The sequence below is a fragment of the Callorhinus ursinus genome, unplaced genomic scaffold, assembly GCF_003265705.2.
Source record: "Callorhinus ursinus isolate GAN/ISIS: 27379988/994484 unplaced genomic scaffold, GSC_fseal_2.0 scaffold45, whole genome shotgun sequence".
Lineage (NCBI taxonomy): Eukaryota > Metazoa > Chordata > Mammalia > Carnivora > Otariidae > Callorhinus > Callorhinus ursinus.
In genome coordinates, this window is record NW_027397107.1 from 3,133,982 (window position 1) to 3,161,212 (window position 27,231).

The 27,231-nt window shown below is 44.8% G+C and overlaps 1 protein-coding gene across 5 annotated transcripts in view; it reads right to left on the reverse strand.

The window, feature by feature from the left end:
* The window catches only part of ADAMTSL3 (ADAMTS like 3), a 359,890-nt gene that overhangs the window by 47,530 nt on the left and 285,129 nt on the right, over positions 1 to 27,231 (reverse strand). For all 5 annotated transcript variants that reach the window (XM_025893321.2, XM_073882182.1, XM_073882183.1 and 2 more), the window contains exons 20-23: positions 26,369 to 26,522; positions 14,195 to 15,266; positions 9,229 to 9,356; positions 7,132 to 7,260 (exon numbers count right to left, since the gene is read on the reverse strand). In XM_025893321.2, coding sequence (XP_025749106.2) covers positions 7,132 to 7,260; positions 9,229 to 9,356; positions 14,195 to 15,266; positions 26,369 to 26,522 — 1,483 coding nt within the window. The remainder of the gene's footprint in view (positions 1 to 7,131; positions 7,261 to 9,228; positions 9,357 to 14,194; positions 15,267 to 26,368; positions 26,523 to 27,231) is intronic.

A 27,231-nucleotide genomic window follows, 5' to 3' on the forward strand; every position in this document is an offset into this window, starting at 1 on the left:
CTTAGTGAATGCTTGCTGAACGGATGGAAAAATGCATGGAATTTTCAATCACCCATGATTGATTGTTTGGTTGAATATGGCATTAAGAGAGGAGGATGCTGGGAAGATTTCTGTATCACAGGCAGAAGTAGGAAAAACAAGGGATGGGTAGCCTTCTTGAGCAGGAGAAAAGGTTTTAAATATATTTAAAAAGAATTTTAGCAAGTTTAAAGATTGTATATGGTTTAAGCAAGAGGTAAGCATAATATAGAAGAGGGAATACATTTCAAAAAGCGCAGGTTGAGAAAGATAAATTAGTTTTAATATGGTCCAAAGCAACAAAACATTTAGTTCACAAAATAGGAACAAGCAGATGATCCCCAGGTTTTCTTTTTAAGTATTCTGAAAATTATATGCAAAATTTTGTGGGTAAATGTATTTTTCTGGAGCAATGGTTCTTTTTTTTTGGAGAGGGTCAAAGAAATTTGTGATTTAAAGATGTTACATCACTACCATCAAACTCCACACTACATATAAACTGATGGTTGATGGGGGAAAATAATTGTCAGAGAGATGAGCTATGTATAGGAATTTAACCACATAATTTTGCTGCACCACAAAAATGTTCTTAAAATCCTCCCCTATAAGGGAAATTATTAAACCCAGTTAAAAAAAAAAAAAGGAGCCAGTAATTCCATTAGCCATTAACAAAACTTTAGGTATACTCCACAGCATTTTAATCCTAAAAAAAAAAAAATCCCATGATTAAGAAAATACTTTTAAATTTATGTCATATGTTCTGACAACCATCTCTTAGACATGAAAGGCTTTCCTTCCCTCTACGCATGTTGCAGAGCACCAAGCACCCCACCGCCCCCTGGGCACACTGGCTTCCTGCCACCTGCTTGTCCATACTTGGTGGGGGGTTAATCCTGTAACTTCTACCTACTTGTTTCCCTATCCTTTCCTATCACTGGGCAGCATAACAGTGAGAGGGATGGAGGGCTTAAACCCACACCACTGGCAAGTTTCACTTTCTAGAAGGTAATTTGTGATATGCATTTTGAGTTCTAGAAATTGTAATGCCTTATGCTATAAAAATATTGAGTGACCTGTGGCCCAGTCACTCCAATCCTGTTAATCTGTTTTAAAAAATTAATCTCAACAACACAAAGAAGTTATATGCACAAAAATGTTCCTTACACCACTAGACGTAACTGTAAAGAGAATAAGCAGCTTAAGTTTCCCTAAATAAGAGAATGGCTTAGTCGTGCTACATTCATAGAATTTGTACAGCAATTAAATGATATTTATGATTTTTTTTTTTAGCACCATGAGAAAATTCTTTGACTTAATGAGAAAAGGTTACAGGAATGTGAAAAAGTAGAAATGCTGGTTGTGTCTTGGTGATATTTTGGGACTTTCTTTGCTTCTTAATACTTTGCTATGCTTTCTAATGATTTTACAATGAGATGGGTTACTTTTTATAATGAGACAAGAAAACAGAAAAAAAAAGGCGAGGCCTTCAGAGCAGAAGGAGTGCTGGCTCCAGCACTTCCATGGACTGGGTTCGTCACTTTGGTCAGGTCTCCCCTCTCTGGGTCTTGTTTTCAAAACATAACGGTGGGACGCATGGATTTCAAAGGTCACTCAGTATGCAACTCCCAAGACCAACACCTGGATGGTTTCCATCCAAGGCCATCCAAGTTGCTTCAAATCACCCTCTGGATTTACTGCCCTCCAGTTAACTCGTGTTTCCTTAAACATCAGCTTTTAAATCAAGGAAAGACGTTTTTCAAATCATCAAATTCCAGTTTCACCACATCACAGATTCTTACATTCTTTGGTTCCTTCCTTTTCATCATAACTCTAGTGTCTGAGTCATAATATAGGTAAATGGGTTTTTCATGGGCTGGTGTTCCAGCTCCAAGTAACTCCTTGATAGGGACATCATATCTACCTTTTTTTTTTTCCATTAAACATTTTTTTTCATTGAAGTAGGGTTGATATATAATATTAAGTTAGTTTCAGGTGTATATCATAAGGATTCAACAATTATACACATTATGAAATGCTCACTACAATAAATGCATTATATTATTGACCATATTTCCTGTGCTGTACTTCTCATCCCCACGACTTCTTTACTTTATAACTGGAAGTTTGCACCTATTCACCCCCTTCAACCATGTCAACTGTCCCCCCATCCATTTCCCCTTTGGCTATCTAGAGAGAGATTTTCTTTCTGGGTTCCCTCTTCAGTCTCCCTGATATTGGGTGAAAACACTTGTTGGCACTCAGTTCTAACCCAGACTGGGCAGATATCTTAGCTCAAGCATTTTTCCTACTTTTACTTCCATTTGTCCCAGATTCCTACAAGAGACCAGGTGTCCAGCATAGAATTTTAGGGCTGGTCATCAGCCTCTAATCCCTTACTCTGGAACAAAAACCCTGGGCGAAGGTGAATCTGTGACAGGCCCAATGTCTCACAGCGAGGCAGAGGCAAGGGCTGGGAGGGGAACTGGAAAAAAAAAAAAAGGCAGTATAACAGGTAACCACAGGTCTACCACGCAAAATTAGTGCCCATTCACACTGGACTCTATTTGCTTTAGTTCTTGGTTAAGCAATAAAGTATCACAGCTAGGCTAACATTCCTTCCCCAAACTTCTCCTTTTCTCCCGGGAGTCTGGGAGTACCAACCATCCTGCCACTGGTGTCCATCCTTCCCGTGAATATCTGCGTATTTTTGCCATCGATTTATACACTGATAAATAGTATCAATGACTGCCTTGTAGGTTTTAAAACCTTGTAGCATTATCCTCTCGTGGGTATTCGGATTGCAGATTGCGATTTTAATGAGATACAATTTATGTACTGTACAATTCACCCTTCCAAGGGTACAATTCGGTGATTTCTTTTCTTTTTTTTTTTTTAAAGATTTTATTTATCTATTTGATAGAGAGAGACACAGCGAGAGAGGGAACACAAGCAGGGGGAGTGGGAGAGGGAGAAGCAGGCTTCCCGCCGAGCAGGGAGCTGATTTCTTTAGCCCACTCATAAAGCCGTGCAACCATCCCTACTCTGTAATTCATAACATTCTCATCCCCCCCAAAGACATGTATGCCCGTTAGTCATCCCGCCCGTTTTCCAGTCTCTTAGTCACCGGCAGCCTCTTATCTGTCTCTGCGGATTTGTCTGTCCTAGACATTTCATGGAAATTTAATTACACAATATGTGATCTGTTGTGTCTGGCTTCTTTCACTAACTGTAATTTTTCAAGATCCATCCATGTTTTAGCATGGATCAGTTCTTCACTCCTTTTTATGGCCAAAGAAAATTCCATTGCACGGATATGCTACATTTTGTTTATCCACTCATCAGTGACGGGCTCGGAAGTCATTCCTACTCTTTGCCATGGGCCTCTCTGCACACGATTTGTGGGGATGTGTGTTCTCATTTGTCTGGGGCATATACACCTAGAAGTGGAATTGCTGGCTTTCACTTTTGGGGGAACCGTCAGACTGTTTTCCAAAGCAACTGCACAATCTTAGATTCCTACCCGCGTGGCAAGAGGGTTCTGTCTTCTCTACTTTCTCCACACTTCTATTACCTGTCTTTCTGATTACAGGTGTCACAGTGTAGAAAGTGGCATCTCATTACTGGACATTGTGTGCAACTGCGGAATCGCTAAACTCTACCTTTGAAACTAATAATACACTATATGCTAACCAACTGATTTTAATAAAATTTAAGAAAAGAAAAGAAAGTGGCATCTCACTGTGGTTCTGACTTACATTTCCCTGATGACTAAGGATGTTGAGCATCTTTTTATGGGCATGTTGGTCATTTGTACATTTTTTAGAGAGATTCCACTCAGATCATTTGTCTGTTTTAAATGAGGTTGTCTTTTTATTGCTGAGTTCTAAGAATTCCTTTTATATTTTGGACACTCTTCCCAAATGTATGATTTGCCGGAAATTTTCACTCATTCTGTGGGTTTTCCTTATACTTCCCTGACAGTGTCCTTTGCAGAACAAAAGTTTTTCAGTTTGAAGAAGCCCATTCATCCACTTGTTCTTTTTGGTGCTTATGCCCCAGCTAAGAAATTACTGCTTGGGGCACCTGGGTGGCTCAGTCAGTTAAGTGTCAAACTTGATTTCGACTCAGGTCATGGTCTCAGGGTCATGAGATCGAGCCCCACATCAGGCTCCATGATGAGCGTGGAGCCTGCTTAAGATTCTCTCTCTCCTTCTCCCTCTGCCCCTCTTCCTGCTAGCATTCATGCTCTCTCTCTCAAATAAATAAAATTTTTTAAAGACATATGGGGTGCCTGGGTGGCTCAGTAGGTTAAGCATCTGCCTTTGGCTCAGGTCATGATCCCAGAGTCTGGGATCGAGTCCCGCATCAGGCTCCTTGCTCAGCGGGGAGTCTGCTTCTCCCTCTGCCTACTGCTCCCCCTGCTTGTGCTCTCTCTCTCTGTCTCTCTGACAAATAAAATCTTTAAAAAAAAAGAAAATTATAAAATAAATGATGTTCCTACTAAGCATTAACACTAAAAAAAAAAAAAAAAAACCCACTATTAAGATTTATCAGTCGTTTCTCTCAGATGAGCTTTCCCTTCTTACCAGAAGGTGGCAGAGAGGATGCAGCTTAAACTCTTCTTCCCGCATTTTTAAAAGAAAAAAAAATTTTTTTTAAAGAGCAAAGCAAAAAATTCTTGCAACTGAAAACTTCTAACTTTTAAACATACAGATTTGCAGGTTCTATTATGTAATACAGTTATGAGAAATATCACCTAAGAGAGACCAGAGACAATCACTTTTGATACCCACACGAATTAAATAAAACATATTTGGCCATACCAAAAAACTATGAATCTGTCTAAAAGGTATGAATAGATGAGCTCATTATAGTTACTGGAAAATATTTTAAGGGCAACTGAAAAATAAAAGACAAATTTATACATGCCGCCAATTCACAGAAATAATCTCCATGTGCAATATGAAAATATAATTTTATGACGCTCATTCGAGTCTCTACCACCTTCGTCTATAAGTGAAGGGCTGGATTAGATGAAACCCAAAGTCCCTCCTTTCACTAACGTTAGTGGTACATTTCCCACTGCCGAGACGAGGGCAGGAAGGTCCCATACGAGCTAGTGACAGAACCGTCTCTGAGACCCATTTTCTGACCCTTCCCCAACTTCCCCATCTGTCTTTAAGAAGACAGATCTCCAGAAAAAGCTACATTCGTATGGCTTTTGCCCATAAGAAAACACAGTCCAGGTTTATTTAAAATGGCACATAAACTCAAAATGAGACGGGTTTATTTTGAGAAGAAAGGGTCCTGCTGAGTCCCTGGGGAGCTAGTCCACAGGGGACGGCCGCCAGGTAAGCAAACAGCCAATGGGGCCGCGTCTGGCAGGAGGAAGGAGGGAGCAAGGAGGCAGAGGGCCCCCAACACCGAGCTCCCTTCAGGCCCCCAGGGAGCAGCGGTGGGGGGGCGGTGGGCACAAGGGGCTGCCAGAGTCAGAGGGAGGTCAGAGATGGCCCGCGTGCTCACGGGGCCTGGCGCACAGAATAAAACCCAGACGCGTTTAATGGTCTTTGCTGGAGGCTTCCCTCACAAAAGCAGTTGCCACCGAATCCAGCCGCTGACTTATGACAGCAAATAATACACTACAATCCTTTCAAGGGCTCGTCCCCCCACCCCCCAGAATGCCTGATTTTAAACTCTTGTGGAAGTAAGAAATGTAGAAATAATGTTAAAAGTTGGGGTTTCTCTTCATAGAAGTCAGATCTATTTTGCAGAATCCTCTGCAGGTGTAGGGCTCTAGAAACCCCAGCCCTTTGTGGCTTGGCAGCTGCAAAGTTCCGTTCTGCTTTTCTCCTCGGCGTGGCCCGGGGAATGTGGGCCCCGTTCTGTAATGGTAGGTAGCGCTTTGCCAGAAAACTCGCATACTTGTGGGTGGAGTCAGTTGGGAGGCTGGAGGGATTTTGCAAGTCTGTGAAGGCCAAACGCTGCAGGGACTTCCAAGGGGTGAAAAATAATACCTTGGGGGTTAGCAAATTTCCACTGCTCGTGGAGCCAAAGGTGCAGCTCTGGAAACATGGCAAGAAACGGACCATTACAGGGAGTGAGTGCTTGGAAGGTGGATGGAGGTGTCCTGGGCTCTCTTCGCTACATGTGCGGTCACTGTGTCACTGAGAGCAGCGTGAGGGCTCCCCGGGTCACCCCGCTCACCCAGGCCACGGCCAAGGTAAGATCCATCCAAGTGGCTGCAACTTACAGGGGCCCCATTAGCTGGAAACCAGGGAGACTCAGACGTCCCGGAAGTGAATCAACGCACGGTAAATCACGGGTATACGCTCTGTCCCCTTAAAATAGATCTTAATTGTGAAGAGGTCCCAAGGCTCCCTGAGAAACTGATCAAAGTTAATCACACAGCACCCCTGACCCCATAAAATGGACATGTGTGCAGGCTATAATGTTGATCTCAGTTTAGAGATGCGTGGGCCCAGGTTAAGGCAGAAGAATCGGAGCAAGAATGGCCTGACATTAAGGCAAGGTCGGACTGAAAGTGTTATTACTATTAAAGAAAGCAGTCAGTTAGAAAGAAGGCTTCTCTGCCATGGCGAACAAAGCAGAACGAGCCACTGAGGCACAGACTGGTTATGCTTGGCTTAGGACAGTCCAGGATAGAGACAGTGTGGGCTGGGAGACCTCGAGATTCCTACCCCCAGACCTGGTTTTGCCTAGCACAGGCTTTGCGCAGCTGCAGGACACCTCCAACAGTTTCCAGCAAACCCCCTCGCTGATGCTCTGCTCACCAGGCAACCACAGGACTAGAAGTTGGCTTGTTGTGTAGGTCTGCCCACAGCAGCAGTGTCCTGGTCACACCTGAGCACACCAGCATGCGAGGCAGTCATAGTCCTCATGGGAAATGGAGACATGGGCATTTTGTTTTACACCCTGGTCCCTTGAGTTGGTCTCACCCTTGAGAGACAGATCCACTCACACTTGAGTGAGACTCAAGATTGTTAAGCCAGTCAGGCTGAGGTCTAAGATGCCAAACTGAGAGCTGCCATCTCTTGCAACACTGGGCTGGCCCATGCTCCCTGCCCCCTCCCCCCCAGAAACACCCAGACTTGCCTTTTACAGGACATCGGATTGTCACATCGGCTTGCAGGGCTGCCCCCACGACGCCTCCAACCACGACCGACAGATGGCTGTGTTCCAGTCTGCTGATATTTCTTTCGATAGACAAGATGGCAGGCGCCTCTTCATTGAAAGGGAGCAGGAAACTCTGTTAGGTTCAGGCTTTTGCGCTGGTAAACCATGCCGCATCTGGTAAACCTGGTAGAGCTCACTAAGAGCAGGGGCAGGGTCGGGCTCTCTCTGTCTCCCTCATGGTGCCCCATTAGGACCGGCACATACACAGCCCGGGGGGTGCTTAGTGCCCAGATGGACAGGCGGACAGATGGATGGATGAATGCATTCAAAGAGATACCCATGGGGTGTGCTGCAACAACCATAGATAGGCTATGAGGTTGTTCTGGTTTATAACCATAATTGAGGATAAATCCCTCTTTGATAAATTGAAAAAGAAGGAATTCAGAAGTTCGTAAGAAGCCAAGAAGGCAGGGCAGGGTATCCCCTGGATGAACTAAAGCGGGGTCCAATACACCAGGGGCTTGGGACCCGCTGACTCTTTCTCTGGAAGGAACACTCGAAACAAACCTGCCTAAAACTTGCATGGAAAAATAATAATAGCAACAAAGTCACAGAGAATCAAGAACCTAATCAAGGACTTTTTATTTCCCTGGATTTTGAGAAACGTAGACTTTCAACAGATTCATTCGTTAACTCACTCAGGAAATATATTCTGTGCCTGAGATGAACAACAGGAATACAAAGTTGGAAAACAGCCATTCTTGCCCTCAAGCAACTCCGGTTGGTGGGAGACACCAAACCACAGGGGCTGGTGGCTGCTGAGACAGAAGGAGGTACTGGTTGCCCAGAGGTCGCTCAATAGCACGTGAGCGTCAAGGAAGGCCACATCCCGGAAAGGGTGCTGACAGGACATCCCTCTACGGAGGATGGAGGACGACCTCCATAATGGCATTCCCTACTCCACCATTAGCACCTGAGCTGCTGGAGGGTGAGGGCTGTTTTATCACCTATGCATAGTGCATGCAAAACGAATGCATTTCAGTGGACTCTTTGGTATCCACGTATTCAGGGGCTAGAGGACATGCTGTACCAGCTCTCTCAGGAATCTGGATTGTCCTAGATGGGCTTAAGGGGAGACTCGTGAGCCCCAAGGGGGCCTGCCATTCCTCCCAGGAATTCCCGAACCTTGGGACTGACATTTTCTGGGAGGGGGCTGATGCTCACAGGAGGGTCGACGCACGGAAAATCAAGGCCTGAAGGCCCTACCTTGGGAATGCAGCCAGGGGAGGAGCTCAAGCCATACAGGTTCAAGAGCTTTTAAAAATCACCTGGTCCAACCTTCTCAATGTGTAGATAGATATGAGGTACCTGCCACCAAGCTCAATGCTCAGTTGTCCCGAATGCTGGATTCTAATCCTTGGTATTGCTCCCCTCCTCCTCTTAGTCTCTGTGAGCCACAGATACCAGAAACCACAGAGCAAAGAGCTGGAGGAGGGAGCTCTTGGTTTGTTTTTAACCCCAGAACAGGAGCTTGCCACAAGGAAGCAAGGAAGCGTTGCTTACCACCTAAAAGCATTCCTTCATAATTAAGCACATTTTCATGTTAAAATGACACCACCTCCCTCCTGGGAAGAAAGGCACTAACTTACAGTCACAACCTCCTGAAAGTGTGATAAGTATACCTTTGGAGGTAGACAGCCCTCTTTAGAGGATAATTATTCTCTCGCATTGGCGGGTGGCACTTAAAAAAACGAGAAGCCTATACTATCCATGCTGCCGGGGAAACTGTCTCATTAATTCCCGGTTCTCGGAAGGTGAGCTCTAAGGCAGATGTTTTCAAGATCTGGTCCACAGGCCAGCAGCATCGGTATGACTTGGGACCATGTTAAAAATGCAAACTCTTGGACTCCGTCCCAGACCTACTGAGTCAGAAGCTCCAGGAATGGGGTCTAGAAATCTGTGTTCTGACCACCCCCTCACCCTCGGGTGTTCCTGCTGCTTCACGCTGACATTTGGGAACTGCTGCTCTAGGGAACCCCAAACCAGGCATTCCGGGGTTTCAACAACGGGCATTACCTGCGTAGAGCACAGGAGAACTCTCCACGTCTGAACCAAGATGGTTAGCTACAGAGCATCCATACGTTCCTTGTTCCTTCTTTGTAGGGTTCCGTATCTGCATTTTTCCCATTCCAGCCAAGATTATCCTGTAGAACAGTTAGAAAGGGGTGAATTCACGTGACGTACTTCACTGCTCTGGGTCCACAGCATGTCTCAGGGAAAAGAAGACTGCAAAATTAGACCCTGGGTTGGCAAGGATCCCGCCCATAAGACTGGAGGGTGGAAAAGTCTTCCTCCTGCGCTTGAGCTCAGAGACACGGTAGCTGGACAGCGCTTGGAGAGCCAGTCTTCCTGCCTCACTTTGCATGAGAAGAGACTTTTCTGGATGGACTCAATGCTTACTCTACCACATTTTCAAAAAGACAAACAAGCAAGCATCAGCTGGCTGGATGTTAACCCCTCATTTTGTGTCCAAATCCTTCCTCACGAACAGCAGGTATGGATGTTTCAGTTTGGATTTTCACACCGGAAGTGAGCGGGTCGTTAGTTAATGCTGCTTGACTCTAGCTGTTACCTCACCATGACTGTACAAAAAAGTCACTGGGGCAACAGTGCTAAGGCTGTGTTATACTGGACTTGGAGCAGGCTGTTCCGAATCGGGGCTGACCTGTATGAGCGCCATATGGTTTCCCCATTACTGATCGCCATAAACACCTGCAGGTAAATAGCACAAGAACCAGAGTTGTTCAGGTGTATCCTGACGGATGAGGTCATTATTCAGGGAAGAGGAAAGGATGCTTGTTCTGCTTTTATTTTAATTTTTTCTTAACGACTTGAAGCTGCTTCTCGATCACCTGGATCAGTGGTCCGTATACTGTTTTCTTCCCCGCCGCCTCCCACTTTCCAGATCTTAGCCATACGGACTATTCTGACCACTAAATGCTGTGTGTTTCTTCATGAACTGAGCTGGGGCCACTTCTCCATTTCCTGTCACTTCATGTTGCTCACCCTATGCTCTAGCCGTAATGAGCCTCTAACAGTTTCCAGAACATTCTATGATCTTTCATCACCCCTAGTGTTTGCATATGTTGTTCACTGTATTTGCAATGCCCCCCCCCCATTCTGGCAAACTCTGACTTACCCACTGAATCCTGGATCAAATATCATTTTCCCTGTAAAGCTTTCCCCAGTACTCCTAGAGTTATCTTCTCCCCCTCTGGGCTCCTTCTGCTCTGGTTCATATATTTATTTGATGAAATATCTATTTCTTCCCACCAGATTGTGATCTTTTCAAAAGCAGGGACCAAATCTTATTCACAGCTGTGCGTCGACTGTGCCTAACACAGTGAATTCTGTATAGAAAGTTCTCAGAAACCTCCAGCGACTAAACGTACGAACGGTCAGAATACAACAGAATCATGGTGCAGCGTGTGTGTACCAGCAGGACGCAAGCCCCTGTGCAACGCACATAGGAAATACACAAAAGTGGGCAGAAATACAGCTGCGGAATTGCCCGGACCAAAAACAGGAGTACGACAGACCTAGCTATTAGCAGGGTCAGCCTCCACGCTAACACCTGGCGTCTAAAATCTAAAACCCCTAATAAGGAATAGCTGATTAAGAACAAGAATAGAACGAGTAACTGCATTTGAAAAATAAATACACTAAAATGTTTTCTTCAATTATTTCATATACATGTTTATATGATTTAGCAATCCTCTAGCAATCTCTTTGTTCTGTAGGTCTCAACAGCACAGAGAGAAATCACGTGAACCTTACTTCTGAAGGAGCCGTCCCGGTATCTAGCCTGGGTCAGTCCCTGGGCTGGAGAACAGCAGGTAGGGTCCCATAAGGGATGTGACCTCGGTCTCTGCTGGACGACTTTATTCTTGACAAAGCTGATGTTTCCACAGCCATCAGCCCCAGGGAATCTACGCACAGTCCGCCCTCCCTGGCTGAGATTTCTTACCCAGCTAGCATCCAAACGCCTACACCCCTACACGCTTTCTTCTCACTGGACAGAAGCTCTCAGAAACGTAATTCCATTTCGGAGTTACTTCGACTGAAAAGACATGTGAGATTCAGAAAAAATGTATCTAAAGGTGAGAACATTTGTTTCATCAAGGAAATGAAATGTAAGAGGAACAAATTAATTAGGTAAGTTTGAGGAAGAAAACGGAAATAAGAGTGGATCTTATTTTTTTTTATTAACAACTTAAAAAACTTTTAACAGCCATATGGAACTGCTTCGGTATCAAACAGCTGATCCCTAAAGTATGCAGAAACACATTTGGACCGGATGTACCGTGTCAAAACCTTTCTTCATATGACCTCCAGGAGTCTCAGGCTTAGAAGCTAATGTTAATTCCATGCGATCAAGTCAAACTATTTGAAATCAACTCTGTAACAAACATTTACTTAAACTGGCCATGCTCTACCACACCCCTGCCCTACAGATCCAACCACAGGTGAAGTGATCACTTCAACTTGTTCAGCCTCTGCTTCTTATAAAATGAAAATTGCTGAGCCATCCTCAAAGGACGGTCCAGGGACCCCCAAAGGTTCCGGAGGTCAAAGCAATTTTCATAATAATGCTAAGCCATTATTTGCCTTTCTTGCTGTGTTGACCTTTACACGGATAGCAAAAGCATTGGCAGGTACAATTCTGGGGTCCACGTGTACCAGGAGTCCCCATGTTCTTGGCCACCATGCACTTGCCACAGAAACAAAAATGCATTTCCCTTACGAATGTCCTTAATGAGGCATGAGATTTAACCGGTTTTACTAAATCTCAACCCTTAAATATGTATCTGTTTAATATTCTGTATATAGAACGGGAAGTAAACACAAAGCGCTACCTGTCTGATTTGCTAGCTGAACGAGCTGGTTTTGTTTTGTTTTGTTTTTCAGGGAATACGATTTTTACTTGAAAGAACGGCTAACAAATTATAATCATTCAGATTGGGGTATATGGCAGCAATTTTTAAAAAAACTTAACTAAAAGGAGCTGGCCCATTCAAGGAAAACAACAGACGGTGTTTAATTTTCAAAAACTTCCACGCAAAAATTAAAATTTTGGAAAATTAGCATCCTCCATTGTGAGCTTGACAGCTATGTGTGTTCTTTACATCGTCTAAGGAAACGGGCCAACACTGGGGAGATCGGTGTAACTCGGGGAGCTAATACTTTCCAAATGACCAGTGTGTGATATTATAAAACCATGTGTAGGTAAAAGAGCCATTGAAAGTGCAAGATAAGGCAATATTTCGCTGTAAGGGAGTACCAAAATTTCATCAATATGGCTTTAAAGTCCACATTCCAGCTGACCTTTCAGAAGTTACCACTGGGCCAGGTTTAGTGTAGTCGTAAAGAATAGCCATGATTAACCGAAAAGGCTATGAAAATGTCCCTCTTTTTCCAACTCCCATAGCTGGATGAGGCCAAATTTTCTCTATCAACTTTACTTAAAACAACATATCACACCAGATTTAACGGAGAAGCATTTATGAGAATCCAGCTGTGTTTCATTAAGCCAGACATTAAGGAGATTTGCAAAGATATAAAACAGTGCCATTGTTATCAGTAATTTTCCTTAAATATTGCTCCTTCAAAAATTGTTATTTATGAAACATGTGATGGGCTTATTGTTATTTCTAAATGGATTCATAAATAGATATGTTAAGTGTTTTATGTTTTAATTTCTAATATGGTAAGTATTGATAGCTATAACTCACATTAATGAAAGCTCTTTAGGCTTCTCAGGGAAGATTTTAAAGTTTTTTGGTTCAAAAGGGTCCTAAGGCCAAAAGTTTTGCGAACTGCTAAGCTAGTTGATCTGGAAGGTTTATTCCACTGGGAAAACAACTTTACACTCTTCTGTTCAGAGTTCCGGGGCCAAAAATGAAAAAGTTAAATTTGTTCTACCTTTTCACTCTAAGGTACAGCCTAATAATTTATTATAAAAAATTGGAGTTTTACCTAGATTTCTTCTGCCGTTTCACATATTAGGCTCAAATGCACTAAAAGACATGATAAAAATAAAATTTGCATTTTTAAAGTACAATATGGTCTGCAAAGCAATATAACATCTGCTGTTCTGTTTCTCTTAACAATCCCTAGAGGCAGCTTGAGCTCTCTGAATGCAAACTAAAAGAAAGCAAAGAATCTCCAGTCCTGTGTGTACAAACAGCAAGATTTAAGAGACTGAAGAATGCAAAAATGAATTAATATTTGTTAGTCCCTATTTTATGTGAAATGAATGAAATGTGCTATCTTTGTACTGACATGGAGATCATAGTAAAAATATGACTTAATATCGTGTTGTGAACATCTCAAAAACTTTGATCCTTATTTTTGGATTTTATGACATAACAAACTGCATGATACAGAAAAATGCTTCAGATACTCAATCTTTCTACTAAGGCTGTTATTTGTGTGATATCCAAACATCCCTGGCGGTGTTCAGGAAATATGGTCCCTGGTTCCGGATGGCCGTGAATTAGTCTTGGGATTCTGTCTCTCAGTGACCTCATCAGAAAACTATTAATCTCTGCCCTGCCAACTCTCGGGGCCAACGTGAACTCCAAAGAGATACCACATCTCCCAGGTACAGAAGGGCACCGTAAATAAATTCTGATTTGGGATTACTGCAAGGATGATTACTTTTTTGAGGCCTTATATGGATTTTATTTTTAAATAATGTTAAGTGCTCTGCAAAGAGAGAGGCTATACATGCTTAAACTCAGTCTGACTGTACCCAGTCTTGGTAATGAAGGGGATGGTAGGGTTTAATTTTTAAAATTCCAGTGCATATCTGAAAAACACATCCCAGCTTTTTTTTTTTTTTTTTTTTTTTTAGTCTCTTTCCTAAAGAATCCTGTTGGAAACACATTCTCAGGAGAAGGAATTTGAAAGTCTTTTCAAGAAAACTGGAATGCCCATTAAGAAGGTATGACACAGTGAACACTATTCTTCTTTTACTTACTTTTCTGAGGGTTGCAACAAGGCCCCATCCTTGGTCCATGTATACGTGGCCTGACTGGGGGTAACGAGCTCACACAGTATGTTGATGACCTCTGTCCTTTCTGTAATGTACACTGTATTTCCAATCCTTGAATTTATTGTTTTATTAAATGAAATCGAGGTGGGCTGGCTTTGCCTCATGAGAACAGGTCTCTTCGGCTTGAAGGTCAGCTTGCCTGAGTTCTCCATATCCGAGATTTGAGGCATCCTTCTCGATCCCCCCCTCAGCTGTGCGGTGGGAGGCACCCCTTCCTGGACGCCCCTCCACGGCTCGTGGGCTGGCTGCACCTTGGTTAACTCGGCCACCAGCTGATAGATCACCTGGGACGCGAGGTCATCACTGACCTCTCCAGTTTCCATGAGCTGACTCATGTTTCTAATCAGCTCATCAAACTGGGCCATATCCATGCTATATGCTCCGTGTTTAACTGCTGCTTCAAACTGCTTGTTCTTCAACTCCCAGGAGTTGGTGTTGCCTGCGGAATTCCTGCATGGGCCCAACAGAGCCCTCAAGAAAGGCTGCTTAGCAGTTTGGCCGTCCTCCGGATAAAGCTCATTTTTGTTACCCCATAGCTGCCTCATTTTCTGCCACGTGGCTCCTAAGCTATTGGCTTCCTTGGGGTCCATCCCCGGATACTCCCGCACGTGCTCCCGGAGCACTGGGGGCGCAATGAGCCGGTTGTCTGTGCCGATGAGCTTGAGAACTGCGGTTTCCTGCGCAGAGCCGGCCACGCAGCGGTACGTGCCGATATCCGGGGCCGCAAGGCTGTGGATTTTTAGGGAGCCCGACTTGGTGATGCCAAGCCGTTTGGAGTTCTGCAGACAATGGCCATCCTTCTCCCACTGGATCAGGGATTTCTGGAATCGTCGTACTGGGCATTTGATAATCACCGATGTGTTGGGCAGCAAATAGGCTCTGCTACCCACGGTCAGGTTAATGCGCTTCTCTTCCCTCGTCTGAATGTAGACCCTCTGGACACCGAGGATCTGGGGCCCCTGCTCCCCAGGTTTTGTCTTTGGCTCTGGTTTGATTTCTGCAGGCGGAAAAAAGAAAGAAAATACAAACAAATATCTCAATAATATAAGCTTTCTGACAGTAGTCTTCCAAGGCTGATGCAAGTCAACAAATGTGTATTTTTTTCCTCTTTTAAAACAGCTGACAGTATATACAATGGAATATTACTCAGCCACCAGGAAGGATGAATACCTGCCATTTACATCAACATGGAATAAATCAGAGAAAAACAATTCTCATATGGTTTCACTCATGTGGAATATAAGAAATCGCACAGAGGATCACAGGGGAATGGAGGGGGAACTGGGAAGAAATCAAGAGAGGGAGCGAAACCATGAGAGACTCTGGACCTCCGGGAAACAAACAGAGGGTGGTGGAAAGGGAGCTGGGTGGGGGGATGGGGCAACTGGGGGATGGGCATTAAGGAGGGCACGTGAAGTGATGAGCGCTGGGTGTTATAGGCAACTGATGAGTCACTGAACACTACATCTGCAATTAATGATGTACTGTATGGTGGCTAACTGAATTTAAATTAAAAAAAGGAAAAAAAAAACAGCTGACAATGAAAAGATAAATAACGGTATGCCATATATCCACAGACTGAGGTAAATTTCACAACTATCCAGTACTTTCGCAGTGAAGAATGGAAATTTGAATGAATGGCATACAATGTATAAATTATTTTGCAAAGCCCTGGTCTGGGGAGATGTGAGGTGAAGGGTTTGTATTAGTAAGGGGGTGTCTGATATTTCAGACCTCCACCACCCACGTTTGAACCATTGCCTAAGCATCACATGTCTGTACTGTGGGATAGAGGCCCCAAATATCAGATACCTCCTTACTGGTACGGCTCGGCCAGCGGCACATCAGCCCTGCAGGAGAAAGCAGCAGTGGGGAAGTGAGCGAACGCATCTGAAGGATCTGGAGGTGAGGACAAGGAGGCTAAAGGTAGCAGATAACCGGAGCAAGTCAGTCAGAGCAGCAGGGCCTGAAGAAGTGTGTGAGCTCGGAAGAAAAGGGAGGACAGGCACTTCGAAGCCAGACAAACCGGAGGTTGGATCTGCGCTCTGCCCCTCGGACAAGTCACCTGATCTCTCTGAGCCTCAGTTTTCCCACCTAGGAAATTCGGGTGATGCTAGTGACTTCATCAGGGGAGTGTGAAAGTTTGGTGGGACGTTTATACCAAATGCATGGCATAGTAGTGGGTACCTGATACGTTCTCATGCACGACCTCAGTGACCCCGAGTGCTGACAGAGGGCAGTCCGAGAGAGAGTGGGAGAAGTGAGAGATGGGGCTGGCTCTAGCTTGTTCCTGGGCGTGGGCTCTAGTGAATGGCCTCGGCCCAAAGAGGATACACCTTAGGTCTCTCCTTTGGAAGAGGAACCTGCCGGAAGGTCTTGCTGTGTTCCGGGGTGATTCGGAAGGGAGGGAGGCACAGTGTGGGTGGAAACCTGGTTCTTCTTTGATGATACCCTTAGGTCCATAGGGACATGGAGGACCTAGAAGCAGCAGGGCGTGATAGAAGAGAGACTGGACTCCTATGGAACGTATTGCTAGATTCAGAAGGTCATGGGCTCAGGGGCCTCATTACCTTGGAGGATCCCGGTTATAGGTCCTCTGGGTTGAAGCACTTCCAGGGATACACTAGGAGAAGAAGCAGACTGAGTCTCCACTTAGACGGCCCTCTCAGACCTGAGGCAGTAGCTATGGTGGGTCTACTGATACCCTGTTTTTCCAGAATAACTCCTGGCGTCCTCTTGGGTGGCTCATGAGCCCCACAGGGTCTAGCTGCTTGCTGGGGTGCGGTGGTACCAGTGCATTCAGGAAAACAACAGGGGTAAACCCATAATTTCTACGGTAGATGTTCTTGGTGAAGGACATGCATAATGAGTTCGTGTGCAGATCCCACAGAGGTTTGATTGGTAGGTCAGGACTATTGTCCCGGGTTCTGCCCTTGGATGTTCCTCGGCTCACCTCTAAGTGGAGCTGGACAACCTGCCACACACAACGCGCTTCCCTGTTGAACACAGTCTCTGCGGAGGATGCCAAGCTCACCCCCGCCAGCCGAGGCATACAGATTTTCTTTCAGTTGGCAGCATAGGATGTGGAACGTACTGTTGCACGTTCAAAAGCAGGAAGAAAATGTATGAATTCGTTGGTAAATGCACAGTTTATCCATTATTATAGGCAGAGATGCCATCCGAAATACTTAGCAATGTGCACAGCAAGGGTGTGCAGACAGAGGCTATTTACCAACCATTTGGGAAGTATGTCCATATTTTTTTTCTTTCTGAGAGAGAGAGAGAGAGAGAGAGAGAAAGAGAGAGAGAATCTGAAGCAGGCTCCGCACTGATGCAGGGCTGTATCTCACAACCCTGAGATCATGACCTGAGCTGAAATCAAGAGTCGGATGCTTAACCGATGAGCCGGCCAGGCGCCCCAAGTACGTCCATATGTTAACAACCAGTAAGTGGAGGTTCAATATAAACTAAAGTCTCAAATTTCGCTGCCTGTTAGAAGCACCTGTATTATTATTTGTTCATCTCAATGCCCTAGGACCCATCCCCAGAAACTGTGACCTAAGGGGTACAGCCTGGGCACTGAAATTTGGTTAAGATCACCGGGTGCCTGCAATATGCAGCAAAGTTTGAGAACCCCTGCCCCCGAGCGTACCTCTGGATTAAACCAAGTCAGCAGAGAAAGGCATTCCTGACCCCATTTCTTTTACTGAAAGGCAACATGATGGGATGTCGCCGATCAAGAGAGAAGACAGAGTAAGAAATCAGCATCTGTGTTCCCTGTGCAAGGGTACCGACCCATCCCTCCACCTCTCCCGCTGTGCTGGATGTGAGAAGTGCCACATCGTCTGGCTTTTCTAGAAAACACAAAGATCTCTCTTCTAGAGATCTTCCTTCTGGGCCTCTGGGCCAGCCTGCCCTACCCAAAAGAGGCCAGCCCTGGGCACCTGGGGTTGTTTACTGCGATTGCATCTCAGCTCCTTGCTTGTTCGTGTCTTGCCTTAATTCCAGTCCTGTCCCTGCCATACCTCTAAGCCTTGGTGCCAGGCCAGCTTTCTGCCCCATGCCATCTGGGCTGCATATTTACACTTGGTCTCACCAGCAGGGGCCTCCAGCCACGCCCGAACGGGCTTCAGCGGCGATGCGGCCGCTAAGCCTTCCTAGAACCCGGCTGCACCCGGCTGCAATGCCAGCGCCATCAGAACCCACCCCTGAGTGTGGCTGCTGAGCTGGCGCTGGCCCCCAAGCCCTCCTCTGGCACTGAAGAGCCGGCAAGCTCATCTGGAGCTCAGTCAAGACTCTGGGCACGTTGGACTCTCTCCAGATTCCTCTGAGGGTGGAAGCATGGGCAGGAGCCAAGGGGGGGGGCAGGGGTGCTGCGGGTAGGACTCGCTAAATGAGCTGTGATGTCCCGGCCGCCCCAGGGAAGCCGGCTACTGCTCTCGGGCACTTTCCAACCGAACGCCGCTGGGCTTCTACTTGCAGCTCCCTGCTAAATGCTCTCTGGGAAAGGCCACCCGTGGTCCGTCCCCCCTGGTGACAAATACAAAGTCTCCCTTCCGAGTTCTTACGTGGCCATTCTAGGACATGTGGCACCTTTAAGCACTCACTTCCCGAAGAAGTCCCTCTGCTCAAGTGTGTTACCCCTCACCGGGTCCCTTCCAGCCACTGCCCACTGATGCTGCTCAGCACATCGTTGCTGCCCCCCTGCGCTCGGCTACTTTCTCTTTGTGCTCTGACCTTCTCCTCGGATGACCTTACAGGTGTAATGAGCAGCTCAGAGCTGTCTAGCTTATCTGGTCTACTTGATCTGCTCTGGTCTATCAGTTCTGGTCTATTAGTCTAGTTTATCTAGCCTAGTTTATCTGGTCTAGTTTACCCGGTCTAGTTTATGAAGTCTAATTTATCTGTCTAGTTTACCTAGTCTAGTTTAGTCGAATTTATCAAGTCGAGTTTATCTAGTCTAGTTTATCTGTCTAGTTTATCTAGTCTAGTTTATCTGTCTAGATAATCTGGCCTAGTTTATCTGTCTAGATTATCTGGTCTAGTTTATCATTCTAGTTTACCTGGTCTAGTTTATCTGTGTACTTTATCTGATCTAGTTTATCAGGTCTAGTTTACCTGGTCCAGTTTATCCAGTCTAGTTTATCTAATCTAGTTTATCTGTCTAGATTATCTGGTCTAGTTTATCTAGTCCAGTTTATCTGGCCTAGTTTATCTAGTTTAGTTTATCCTGTCTAGTTTACCTGGTCCAGTTTATCTGGCCTAGATTATCTAGTCTAGTTTATCTGTCTAGATTATCTGGTCTAGTTTATCTTATCTAGTTAATCTGGTCTAGTTTATCTTATCTAGTTTATCTGGTCCAGTTTATCTGGTCTAGTTTACCTGGTCTAGTCTATCTTGTCTAGTTTTCCTGGTCAAGTTTACCAGGTCAAGTTTATCTGTCTAGTTTATTTGATCCAGTTTATCTAGTCCACTTTACCTGGTCCAGTTTATCTGGCCTAGTTTATCTAGTCTAGTTTATCTGTCTAGTTTATTAAGTCTAATTTATCTGTCTAGTTTATCTAGTTTATCTGATCTGATCAAATTTATCAAGTCTAGTTTATCTATGTAGTTTATCTAGTCTAGTTTATCTAGTCTACTTTAACTGCCTAGTTTATCTAGTCTGTTTATCTGTCTAGTTTACCTGGCCTACTTTACCTGGACTAGTTTATCATTCTAGTTTATCTGTCTAGATTATCTGGACTAGTTTATCAGGTCGAGTTTATCTAGTCTAGTTTATCTGTCTAGCCTGGACCTCCCTCTGGGGCTCCAGACCTAATTATCCACTGCTTATCTGAAATCTCTTCTTGGCACTTCAAGTTTAAAATATTATAATCTAAACACATTATGTCTGCCTCCCACCCCATCCCAAGTACCCTCCTCTTCCTGTATTCCCTGAATTAATGGCATCACTTTCTCCCAATTACCCCAAGCCAGAAAGTAGAAAGTCATCATGATTCCTCCCTGTCCAGTGGTGTGCTGGCCCTACCTCTCACTGGCTCTCAGGTCAGTGAGATTGTGAGTACCCATCCCCAACTGTGCCTTCAACCATGTCACATGGGTCACCTGAAGCTGGCCATCATGGGAGTACTTCCACCACAGAAATCAGCAAAGATGACACATAGTAGCTACCCTCCCTCCGCACCACCCCTCTGCCCCAGAACTGGTTGTTAAACACTTACAAGCACCGCCGACCCTGCCCGTCAGCTCCCAGCTCCAGGTACTTAGGCGGGATATCCGAAACACTGTGAGAACCCACCGCCATGCTCTCTCACCTAGATATTGCCACAGCCCCTTACCCAGACTCCCAGCCTGCACCCTTGCATTTATCCAATATATCTGTATAGCTGTCAGAGCAAATACACCAAAATAAAATCTGACTGTGTCATCTCCTTCTTGGATAAAATCTAAACCCCTTAGAGACGATGGACTCTGAGACACAAACTGAGGGTTCTAGAGGGGAGGGGGTGGGGGGATGGGTTAGCCTGCTGATGGGTATTAAAGAGGGCACGTTCTGCGTGGAGCACTGGGGGTTATGCACAAACAAGGAACCATGGAACACTACATCACAAACTAATGATGTCATGTATGGGGATTAACATAACAATAAAAAAATTAAAGGGAAAAAAATAAAATCTAAACCCCTTAACATGGAGTCCTAATATCCTCTACAACTAAATTCTCAAGCTTTCTCTTTTGTCATAAACTTGAACCTATGTTCTAATCCTGTGGTATTTCTGGCGGTTTCCCCGGATATAGGACTCCATTTGACACCCTCTACCTTTGTCCACACTGCCCTCTTCTCCCAGATTCCCGTGTTCTCCTCCACGTGAGCCTGGAATGGACACTTATCTTCCAGAACTCTGCCCAGGGCATCCTCCTCTGAAACTTTTCCTGACCTCCCCCTCCCCCAGTGGCATCGGCCACTGCCTTCTGCATCCTATCATGGCACCCATGGCACTTACTATTCTCGTTTGTTTATATGATTCTCTCCCATTGAACTCTGAGATCTTAGAAAGAAGAGAATGCATCTTTTCCGTTTTTGTATCATAACACCTAAAACACAGTAGCACTTGATGAATGACTGCAGAAAGAATTAATAAGGAAATAGCATCATCTGACACTGAAAACAATGTGGGTCTAGGAAGAGAGATTGTCTCTACCCTTAGGGCACAGCATAGCGCCTGATAGAGAGTAAAGTCTCACTCCTTACTGACTGGATAAATGAATGAATGACTCAAGTGTATGGCCTTGGATGCTGCAGGACAAATGATACCATCCCAAGAGGGGTGCTGCCAGGGTGGGCCTGTGCCTCCCCGGGTTTCCAAGGGCTGCAGCTATGTTGGGTGGGGGGGTGTCACTGGAAGCTGAGAAGCTACAGGGAGAGTGGAGGCGGGGGGCTATATTCTCTCCTGAAGTCCAAGGTGTGTGTAGGAGGTGGGAGAGCTAACGAGGCACATACGGGGTTGGAACCAAGAGGGAGATCAAGAGCTGCAGAGAAGTAAGTGTGTTCAAGATAACCCTGGCAAGGGGATGAGGCATATCTTTTCTTTTTTTTTTTTTTAAAGATTTTATTTATTTATTTGAGTGAGAGAGAATGAGAGATAGAGAGCACGAGAGGGAAGAGGGTCAGAGGGAGAAGCAGACTCCCCGCCGAGCAGGGAGCCCGATGTGGGACTCGATCCCGGGACTCCAGGATCATGACCTGAGCCGAAGGCAGTCACTTAACCAACTGAGCCACCCAGGCACCCGAGGCATATCTTTTCTTGACATTTCAATCACATAGGGCATGCCTGGGTGCCTCCCCTCCCTCAACCATCTTGATCTCAGCACTTTGACAAAAAATAATAATTCTTCACCAAAACTCAGGAAACCTAAAAGCCTAGGGCTATAATTTTAAAAAATCTAAAATCAAACACTACATTTCTGTTATTATTTATTTTTCTTCAGATCCCTAATTAGAAACCACGACAGGTAGGGATGCCTGGGCAGCAGAGTCGGTTGAGTGTCCAACTCTTGGTTTAGGCTCAGGTCTGATCTCAGGGTCATGAGATCAAGGCCTACGTCGGACTCCACACTCAGCATGGAGTCTGCATGTGCTTCTCTCCCTCTCCCTCTGCCTTTCCCCCTGTGCGTTCACTTGCTCTCTCTCTCAAATAAATCTTAAAAATAAACAAAAACCCAAGACAGATAGACTTCTAACAGCAATATGAGGACAATCCAAGTGTGACATATTTGAAAAGCATTTCTATGGGTATAAGTCGTTGTGATAAGCACTTCTGGGGCCTATGTGGAGAAAAGTCCAGGGCTACTGTGAACCTACCCCACACAAGCTCCCGCCCTCGTGGGACACAAGATGCAGCACAAGTTGCTCTAGGCCATTTTATTCTATCCTAAAGCTATAATAGGAATTAAAAGGATGGCATTAAAAATAACTAATACTTTTGAGGCTTTAGCACAGGACTGGGATTGTTTCTGAGCACTTGATAGGTATTATTTCTCAGAACAATTCTATGAGGTAGATTCAATGACTATTCCCATTTTACAGAGAAGAAAATTGAGGCTGGCAGAGGTTAAGTAACTTGCCCGATGTCACAGGATGAGGGACTGGAACAACTGGGATTGTCACTCAAGTGAGTCAGCTTAACCACAAGGTTATATTACCTTCCAGAGATTAATACAACTAAGAAAGATTATTGGGGAAAGCAGGGTTAGTGCTGGTCTTTCAGGAATAAGAAGAACGTCAGTCACTAGATAGGGCGGGAGACAGACTTCAAGCAGGGGTCAGCGTCTGCCGTGGGCGAAGGCAGAGAATGGAGGAGAGACTCCGGCAGGGGCAGAACTGGACCCTGAGGTGCTCGAGACATCTCAGCCGCCTGCCCTCCACCCCACTCCGCATCAAAACGGTCAAAATGAAGACCAGCAAAATTCACTCCTCCAAAGAGGATGGGTTTTACTTAAACCTGAGCCACCAGTCAGAACACTTATCTAGAAGTGGAGGCTTGAGAGCACAAGATCACAGCACAAGTGGACTTGGTCTTTCTTGTGTTCGGACCCCCTTCAATAATGCAGGGGTCAGGCCCACAATGAAGACCACACATTTCCAGTCTGGGGAGCCGATGGGGCAGGCAGAAGTGAGGTGAAGGGGAAAGGAAAGCCAGAGGACATGCTATATAGGCCTTGATAGCCCCAGTGGAATAAAAGACAAGTGCACCAACAGAGAAAGGGAATCACTGGGTGTTATTGGCAAACAATGAATCATGGAACACTACATCAAAAACTAATGATGTACTGCATGGCGACTAACATAACATAATAAAATTAAATTAAAAAAAAAAAAACAACAGAGAAAGGGAATCAGAGCTACTATGGGATAGACAGCTACTATGGTGAATTTTTAGAGGATTCTTAGGAAATAGGGAAAAACAAATACCCAGGTAAAGCAGATAGCATGAATACGAAGGACGTCTAATCAGCATGGTGATATTATTTCCTTCAGTGAATCCTAGTAGCTCGGGCCAGGGAACCAAAAGCCAAACAAATATCACCTGAAAAGTCGTACCAGGATTGAAGTGAGCAGGTGATCAAGGCAGGGGTTGAAGGAAGGGCAAGAATATCTACAGCGAGGCTTTCACCAAACAAGAGGAGCAAGATGGGGGTGGGGGAGGGAGAGCAGGAAGCTACTTCTGAGGGCCATGTCTGAGCAAGTGTAAGGGGTGACCATGCCAGGGTGATGGGGCAGGGAAGTCAACGATGGTAGGAAATAGGGATATCGGGGTGTTAGAAAGTTCAAGGACATGGATGTTGGTTGTCGGCAAGAAGAACGGGCCTGGTGGTAGTGTGTGCTGGAAAAAGGCAGCTGGTGTCTGTAGGTCTGCACGTGATGCACTAGAAGGTGTACGGAGGGCAGGGTTAGCACTGAATGCATGACGGTGGTGGGGAAATGGTGTGAGACAGCAGGGGTCCGGAGGATGGGTGAATGCCACGTGTGTCACTTGGCTCTGTGATATGGCAGTGGGGAGAAGAGGAAGCCACGTCACAGTGCAAAGGGAGCAGCCACATTTCAGCAAGCAAAGGCCACTGAGCAAAGGTGGTGGTGTGAGCCAGGCTACAGCGGGAATGGAGGCCCAGCTCGGCGTGATAAGGCAGGGCTGGGAGTAGGCGTTCCCCTCTCTTCTCTGCTTCCATGACCCACACGTTTGGCAAGCTAGGGAATGGGGTGCGGAAAGAAGAAATATTACTGGCTTTTTTCTTGTTTTTTTTTTTTTTTGCACTCCCTAAAGCTTACACTTTTACTCTATTCTCCGCTGCATGCTGTAATAGTTTATAATTTCATCTGCACCATGTTGCATACTCTAACAACCACGATGTGTTTCCGTACGCTATTCTGTGACTATTTTAGAGGAAGTTCCAGTACTCCTTTAATCTCACACTCCTCGAAGGCAGTTTATCACATTTTTTTCTGATAAAAATCAGACAGATAAGCATTTTGAAGCATGACATGGTGCCATATGCCACAGGCATTCTTGAATTCCAGGACACAAGGAAACTTGGAATCTCACATTTTTGGAATCTCAAGATTTTGGAAATGTGTTCTAGAAGAATTCCCAGGGAAAAAAGTTGATGTTGTCCATAAATGAGCAAAAAGAGGCGGCTAAGAGCATGGACTCAGGCATCAGACAGACCTGTGGTCAAACAGACCAAGGTGTCCAGCTGGCAGCTACGGAACTTTGGTCAAATCTCGTACATTCTCTAAGTCTTGGGTTTCTTGTCTCTAACTGAGGATAATATCTGTCTCACAGATTGCTGGGCACTGAAGGACCTAAAGCATGCAAGGAGCTCCACACAATAAATGCAATAAATAGTCCAAAAAATGCTATTGCTTTTTTTTAGACTTATAACTGTTTTTTTTTTCTTTGTTTTATGAGCTTCTCCAGGGAAGTTTTTGGTAAATTTGGATTTTATTTCTCAGGTTTTTTTTTTCCTTAAGCAGCATTAACATAATAGTTCATTTTCTGATTTTTGTTTACTTACCATAAGCTCAGGAGAGTACCTGAGGTACTTAATAGGTGAATTCACTTTACGATGAATAATTAAAGACTGTGAACAAGAAAGCTGGAGACAGACCCAGAGGCTGAGCAATCCTAGTGTGCCTTTCCCTATCTCCGAACCCCACCTCCCCCCACTACTCTGCTGCCCTATTTTCTTTCTTTTTTTTTTTAAGATTTTATTTATTTATTTGAGAGACAGAGATTGAGCACAAGCGGGGTAGAGGGAGAGGGAGAAGCAGACTCCCTGCTGAGCAGCGAGCCCTCCATGGGGCTCAATCCCAGGACCCCAGGATCATGATGTGAGCAGACACTTAACCGACTGACCCACCCAGGTGCCCCTCTGCTGCCTTATTTTCATGTGTTGTCACCCACCCTCCTACATGAAACACACATGTGTATGTGCAAACATATATTCTGTTATGTATACTGAAAATACAGAGGAGTCCAACATGCATATTAGCTTTTGGATATAATGAAGCCATACTATTAACTCTTTATACTAAGTTTGTTATTTAGAATTAATTGAAGACGTGCCCAAACTACCATTTAAAAAAAAAAAACAATGATAATTTATGTTTTCATCCTTGCTGGTTTTAGATTATACACAAGAACAGATACCTGAATACTTAAAAATACTTAGCTCTTCTACTCTTACTGGAATGGATCCAAATGCATCACTGGCGAAGTAAACTGGAAAGTAGTCCAGCTTAACTTCTACAAGAAATACTCCCGAATTGTTAGTGGAAGAAATCGTAGGAAGTATAAGTGCAAGTGAGGAAGACTAACAGATGGCATTTGTTAAGTTGGGTGGACATTTCTTAACATTGACTTTCCTTCGAACGGTATCTTGTATTCAACATTATACCGGTGGTTGCTTCAAACGATTCCGGGTTCTTCTTGAACTACTTTACCTACAGATTAGGAACGTGCTGCTTTATGGGAAACACAGCCATCAGGACGAGAGGGACAGAATGAACATACCCGATAAGCATGGTCTGTACATACTTACTATCGCACGCGGGCATCTGGCAAGATCTTACAAGAGGCGGCCCTGGAAGGTCTCGGCACATCATCTCACTGAGGGGAACACGCTGGCCTTTGGCCGTCAGCCTCTGACACACCTGCTTTCTTCGCTGGGTTCCAACACCGCAACTGACGGAACACTGCAACGAGAATTGTGCACCCGTCACATGGAGCGTCCGCAGACAACGCGGCCAACAGCCAAGCCTCCGGCGGCACCAGAGCGGTCCCACGTGTGGCTGCGCCAGTACGTGAGCTGTTTCCTAGTCTTGAACCCCTATTTCTTATTGATAATTTATTTCTTTAATTCAAGTACACATGACAAACAGTGTTACATTAGCTTCAGGTGTAGAACACAGTGATTGGCCAAGTCTCTGCGGTACTCGGTGCTCACCGCAGTCAGACCCATCACCACACAACATCATTACGGTATTACTGACTGTATCCCCCATGCTGTGCTTTTCATCCCCGTGACTTGTCTTTTTTTTTTTTTTTTTTTTACTTATCTTTTATAATACAGGGAGTTCCCTCCCTTCCTTCCTCCTCTCTGAGACAGTAATTAATTTCCAGTAATTTACTGTCATGGGGATTTTTTGACAGTGTAATTGATATCTGATTTATTTTTTAGCTGTTTATTTATACAGTAAGATGATCGCGCTAAAGAAAAAGAAAAAAGATACACACCCATGACCAAGACTTCAAGAAACAGAAAAGTATTAAAGGAAAGTTTTTTAAAAACCACTCAAATTACATAAAATAACACTAGTATTTGATCATCAATGGCTGCATAACATTGATAGTTGATAATCATTGTGTGTACATGCAATTTTAATTTTAAAATGTAATGCAGTT